Here is a 6186-nt window from a genome sequence, read left to right on the forward strand (position 1 = left end):
TTAAAAAGTTATCACAGGTTCGAGAACGGTTGTTATTCTTCATTGTGAGGGGTCTGAAAGTAGGCTCTTAGCAGTAACTGGCTGAGGCCACTGTGTGGCCCACATATAGCTTCCCGAAGCCAGAATCAACACTGAAAATTGAAATGAAGTACTTAATACGAGTACCACCGTCACTCATTAGAGAAGTGAAATTGCCTGTTCGGTACTTCCACCTCTGTGCGTGCACTTTACCACGGGCACTTTGTTTGCTGCTAGCCCTGTGGACTGTTTATTCTGAAAGAGGAGGTGAGACCAGCTGAGCCTGCATGCACACACACACACACACTTGTTTATATATCCTTGTGGGGACAAAAAAAAGCATGTCAGTCATAATCCTATTTCCCTAAGCACATTTTTCAAAATAACCCTTACTTTAAACCCAGGATGAACAAACCCCACCCCCCAAATAACTAACCTTAACCCTGGGCCTAATGCTATATGCTTAACATCAGCACTAGAACTAAACATGGCACACATTTTAAACCTAAACCCTCACTCAGGAAGAACCCTTTTTCTCATGGGGGGGACCCCAAAAAAATGTCCCCACCTGGTAGAAGGTTTGTGATTCTACTTTCCTTATGAGGACATTTGGTCCTTGTGAGTGTAGGTAAATGAAAACACACACACACACACACACACACACACACACGCCTCTGCCCCCTCCCCAAAGCTGTGACGTAGACCCCGGTGCCATGGCATGTGCTACATCAACATCCCCGGTCGTCTCTCCCCCTCTGTCAGTCGGCGTTTCCGCCCTCTCTCTCTCTCTCTTCTCCTCTCCCTCTCTCGCCCCCCTGGCCGCCAGGCAGCGGACTCCCACCATTTGGTTCAAGGTAAACCGGGGCAGGCTGGAACAACAACGCTCTCACAGCGGGACGGGGAGCAGCGGACACCACGATTGTGGGTTTTCCACTTTTTCTTTTTTCTTTTTTGGGGGGGATTAGAAAAGTTAAGCCTGCCATTGAAACCCCCCCCCCCAAAGGGGGTGAGCCGAGTTCACCGGCGGCCTGGGCCCAGACCCATATTGTTCTCACTTTTTTTTTATAAGCCGTCATGCTTTTGTGATTGGGGAATGTTTTTATTTTTCAGCTCTGTGCGAGTGTATCCTGCCTTGGGAGACAAACAGACTGAAGAGTGACCTGTATTTTTGTTTAATGCACCTATCGTCTCGAATATTTGGTCCGATGCAGATTTACCTCAGCTAAGCAAATTAAGCGGATTGCAATTTTCATACACCTGCACTTGTTCAGGGGACAACTTTCTCCAGATTGACTCCCAACGAGGGGCGACGGTAGAAAACGTTAAACTTCTCGACCGCCAACCGGTAGCAGGGAGTGTAAACAACACTATCAGTCTCCATCTTTGTCTCTGCAGCAGATGAATAACACATTCATGTGTTCCTGGAGCCAAACACAGATGTAAGAGCCGAGGAAGAAGAGTAGAAAAACACCCCCCCCCCCATGATCCGGTCAGGAACAGGCAAACCAGGGTTACTATAATGCATGTGGTGAACTACGTCTTGGCCTGTCAATATCGTTTATGACTAAAGAAGGAGGTTAAAACGCGCCGTCAGAGTTGGGAAAACAACATCCGATTCAGAACAGACGTGTCGAGTTTCTTAACGCTGTTCAGTCGGCCAATCCACTGGCGCGATCAATGGTCGTCGACCACTGGAGTGACCGATGGGTCATCCATCGATCACTCCACTGAGTGACTCATTGAGTGACTGACTTATGGGCCGGTTTCTTTCTTTTGCCGGCATGAAGCTGAACACTGACCTCAGTCTGACCCTCCCAGGTGTGTTGTGAGTGGAGATCCTGTCATCGTCAGCTGACACGTCGGACACGGCGACCGGCGTCAGACGAGGCCCAATGGAAACGTGCAAGACCTTCGTTGTGGTGGTGGCCCTTTTAGGGTGAGTGTCTTGTGGTGGAGCGGCGAGGTGTGCGGTTGGAATGACAGACGGGTTCAAGGTGGAGGTGGGAGTACATCAAGGATCGGCTCCGAGCCCTTTCTTGTTTGCAGTGGCGATGGGCAGGTTGACGGACGAGATCAGGCAGGAGTCTCCGTGGACGATGATGTTTGCGGATGACATTGTGATCTGTAGCGAGAGTAGGGTGCAGGTGGAGGAGAGCCTGGAGAGGTGGAGGTATGCACTGGAGAGAGGAGGAATGAAAGTCAGTAGGAGCAAAAGAATACATATGTGTGAACGAGAGGGAGGACAGCAGAATGGTGAGGATGCAAGGAGTGGAGGTGACGAAGGTGGATGAGTTTAAATATTTGGGGTCAGCTGTCCAAAGTAACGGGGAGTGCAGAAGAGAGGTGAAGAAGAGAGTGCAGGCAGGGTGGAGTGGGTGGAGAAGAGTGTCAGGAGTGATTTGTGACAGAAGGGTACCAGCAAGAGTTAAAGGGAAGGTTTACAAGATGGTTGTGAGACCAGCTATGTTATATGGTTTGGAGACAGTGGCACTGATGAAAAGACAGGAGGTGGAGCTGGAGGTGGCAGAGATGAAGATGTTAAGATTTTCACTGGGAGTGATGAGGAAGGACAGGATTAGGAACGAGTATATTAGAGGGACAGCTTAGGTTGGACGGTTTGGAGACAAAGCAAGAGAGGCAAGATTGAGGTGGTTTGGACATGTGTGGAGGAGAGATGCTGGGTATACTGGGAGAAGGATGCTGAATATGGAGCTGCCAGGGAAGAGGAGAAGAGGAAGGCCAAAGAGGAGGTTTATGGAGGACATGCATGTGACTGGTGTGACAGAGGAAGATGCAGAGGACAGGAAGAAGTGGAAACTGATGATCCACTCTGGCGCCCCCTAATGGAAGCAGCCAAAAGTAGTGGTAGTATGTTGTGGTGGAGCCATTTGATTCAACCACAAAACGATGGCAGGAAGTAACACACAATGTCGACAGCATACAAGCATAAAACAACAAGTCCAAGAGTGTGTGTTTATATGTATGGATATTTATGCGCATTAGCATTTTGCTGAGGTTCTCCTGCAGGGCAGCTAAGAGAGAGAGTGCATCTCGGCCTACACTGAACACTGCATAAACAGATTTCACAGTAGGAAAAAATTCAAGTTGACAAGTCCGTAAGGCTGCATGGGTCGAGGTCACGTGAATGATAGAGATGCAAAGTAAAGAAGAAAAAAAAAACAGAAAATTTGGGAATGTTATCATGTTAAACTGTCGTATATGGATATAGTCAGACGAGGCCACAGGATGTCTCGTGAAGCTTTTTAAGGGAGGACGGCAGTCAGGGCTATAGAGCATCCACGACATTTCCCCATTTTCCTCTTTCAGATCTCTTTCAACACCCGACCTTGAGCTCAGGAAAGGAGATACATAAATAAAAATGAGTACTATCGCTATTAAAGTGGATCCAGAATGGGAAACTTAATAACCCGGTTGCTGGTTTTTGCAATTCCCCTTCGAGCACTATCAGTTACTTTGTGTCTTTGGACAGTTCGGCTCATTATGTAAGCGGACCAGAAACCAGAAAAACTAGAAGGCGTAGACATCTTCATTAATCATGACTTTTCCTTGTTTTTGCCGAGCGTGACCATGAATCCCTTTTTTCTTCTTTAATTTGTCAAGAGTTGTTGCTGTCAGCGACGGTGCCATTCAAAGACCTGACTATGATGACACATCTTACCCCGAGTTCCTCAACCCGTCTTGGATGGCGGGCGTCCCGGACAGCTGGCCGCTGTCCGAGGTCACTCTGCCCGGCACCCACAACACCATGGCTCTATACGGCGGGGCCCTTGCTGAATGCCAGTCCTGGAGCCTCGCCTCCCAGCTCCTCGCCGGTGTGCGCTTCCTAGACATCCGTGTGAGACGTGTTAAGGGCAACCTGACCATCCACCACGGCGTGTCCTACCAGCGGGCGCACTTCGGACACGTGCTGGAGGGAGTGGCCAACTTCCTGAGCGAGCACCCCAGCGAGACGGTGCTCATGCGTCTGAAGGAGGAGTTCAGCGAGACATTCGATATCTACGGCGCCGTAGTGAGCTACATCCACCGCTACGCCCACTGGGGCCTGCTGTGGCAAAGCCGGCTGACGCCCACCATGGGCGAGGCGAGGGGGAAACTCATCATTCTGCAAGACTTCCCCGGACCGGACTTGGGGATGCGCTACGGTTCCCTTGACATAGCCGATGACTGGAAGGTATAAGGGCTTTCCGACACTGGTTACATTTTCATTATTAACCCCAAAATGTCAGATTCCCGTGATAGTCAATCATGTGTCACGGTAAGCTACGTGTACACAGATTTTCTTTCCAACCCTACACTACATCAGCTGATTTCAGTAATAACTCCTCCCCGTTCTTGGGCGGCACGGTGGCCATCACTGCTGCCTCACAGCAAGAAGGTCCCGGGTTCGAACCCCAGGCCGTCCCAGGGTCCTTTCTGTGTGGAGTTTGCATGTTCCCCCCGTGTCTGCGTGGGTTTCCTCCGGGTGCTCCGGTTTCCTCCCACCATCAAAACGACATGCGTGTTAGGGTTAATACTCCTGTCTGTGCCCCTGAGCAAGGCAGTGGGAAGAACCGGAGTTGGTCCCCGGGCGCTGCAGCTGCCCACGGCTCCTATACAATAGGACGGGTTAAATGCAGAAGACAAATTCGTTGCAAGAATACAATTCGTTGCAACAATACAATGACAAAATAAAGTATTTCTTCCTGGTTGACGGTGTGCCACGTTAACTGGTAGAATCAGCTGGCGAAATGGTGGGTTGGACTGAATACCTGCAGATGCGTGGCTCCCCTTGCCACATGGCCCAGTATCCCTGGATTCAAAGGTTCTTGCTCCCCGTAGGTTCCCACTCTTCTCCACGTGGAGGAAAAATGGCAAAGTGTCCACGAGCACCTGGAGGCCGCAGCAGCAGGAAACAAAGCCCAGATTTTCCTCACCTATGCCAGCGGAGCTGGCATCTTCGCCTACCCCAACGCCATCGCTCAGCGCATCAACGCCCGCCTCTACGATTACCTGATCGCCAGGATGGGCCAGAATCAACGCTTCGGGATCATTACCCTAGACTTCCCTGCTGCCGCTATCATTCAAATGATCATTGACTTCAACTAACAGATCCGTTAACGTAGTTCCGACCAAGGCAGGCCAATTCGAAGTAATATTAATATGTCACAGTAATAATCACACGTTCGCAAGAAAACATACTTTTGTTTTTCAGACCAGAGGGCTTTTCGTTCCATCCCTTCACTTTTGTTGAATTATTAGCACTCATCGCAGCCTAAATCATGCACATGTACTGCAGTAATGCTAAGGGAATTGTGGACGAGTCAACAAGACTACCATCAATATGTACCTCTGCTCTTAGAGCAACAAAATGAAGACCAAGGAAGTACCTGTGTAAACAGGTTTTCACCTTTTGGGAAGTGCACATGGTGTCACAAAACACCAACTCAACTCAGAAAAGAAGCAAATTGACTTCAATATTCTGGCAGTGGTGTCACTTCAAATTTGATGAATGTTAAGACAGTAGCAAACAGTGAGATCGCAGTACAAACCCCCAATACTAGGGACTCACAATCCTGCAGCTCTGCGGCAGTGGTAACGATACAGGGATAGGACGAACACACGTCAGATATGTGCCGTTATAGGATACGACTGCAGAAATTAATGCTTCGTGTGAGACATCCCTTCAGCCAGAGGTTTAGGACTGATCAGATGAAGGCAAAAAATCAAATCAAAAGCCAATTTTTAAAACCATGCCCATTAAAAACAAGCTGCGCTGGAAATTGTGTCTTGATCTTTTTCTTTTTTCTTTTTTTTACATTAAAACTGCTCTTTTGGAAAAGACCAGGCAAGAAAAGCTCAAATAATGCAAAATAAATGCAGTCTGCTGCCTCATCAGAGAAAGACAATTCCCCCTTAAGATGGCGAAGGTGAACGCGGTGGCCGCCATCCCACAGGCCTCCCCTCATTTTAGCGCTTTTTCTAAAAATGTATTGTAAACTACTAATAAGACACGTTAGCCCCTAGCTAACGAGTCTGACCCTTTAGCCGAGCGGTTAGCGATGTCGCCTTGCGGTGCAGTACACCGCGTATCGAATCCCGCACCGGGCAAGAAATTAACCGGTTACATTGGTGGCAGCGGTGGGATCCGGAAGTGTGCAGATCCTCAGA

The 6186-nt window shown here is 49.1% G+C and overlaps 1 protein-coding gene across 1 annotated transcript; it reads left to right on the top strand.

The window, feature by feature from the left end:
- Positions 1-811: 811 nt before the first annotated feature.
- si:dkey-266f7.9 (uncharacterized protein LOC100006223 homolog) lies at positions 812-5789 on the top strand. The gene is made up of 4 exons (XM_056298793.1): positions 812-939; positions 1837-1954; positions 3640-4210; positions 4858-5789. Exons 2-4 carry the CDS (start codon positions 1911-1913, stop codon positions 5122-5124), a joined length of 882 nt encoding a protein of 293 aa, XP_056154768.1. The 5' UTR covers positions 812-939; positions 1837-1910; the 3' UTR covers positions 5125-5789.
- The last annotated feature ends 397 nt before the right edge of the window (positions 5790-6186 follow it).

The sequence above is a fragment of the Lampris incognitus genome, chromosome 18, assembly GCF_029633865.1.
Source record: "Lampris incognitus isolate fLamInc1 chromosome 18, fLamInc1.hap2, whole genome shotgun sequence".
NCBI lineage: Eukaryota > Metazoa > Chordata > Actinopteri > Lampriformes > Lampridae > Lampris > Lampris incognitus.

Bases quoted from the DNA above. Each gene is read 5' to 3' on its own strand.
- si:dkey-266f7.9 (XM_056298793.1), top strand. From the start codon at position 1,911: ATGGAAACGTGCAAGACCTTCGTTGTGGTGGTGGCCCTTTTAGG. The intron at 1,955-3,639 runs GTGAGTGTCTTG...TAATTTGTCAAG, and splicing joins GTGGTGGTGGCCCTTTTAGG to AGTTGTTGCTGTCAGCGACG. The intron at 4,211-4,857 runs GTATAAGGGCTT...TGCTCCCCGTAG, and splicing joins ACATAGCCGATGACTGGAAG to GTTCCCACTCTTCTCCACGT.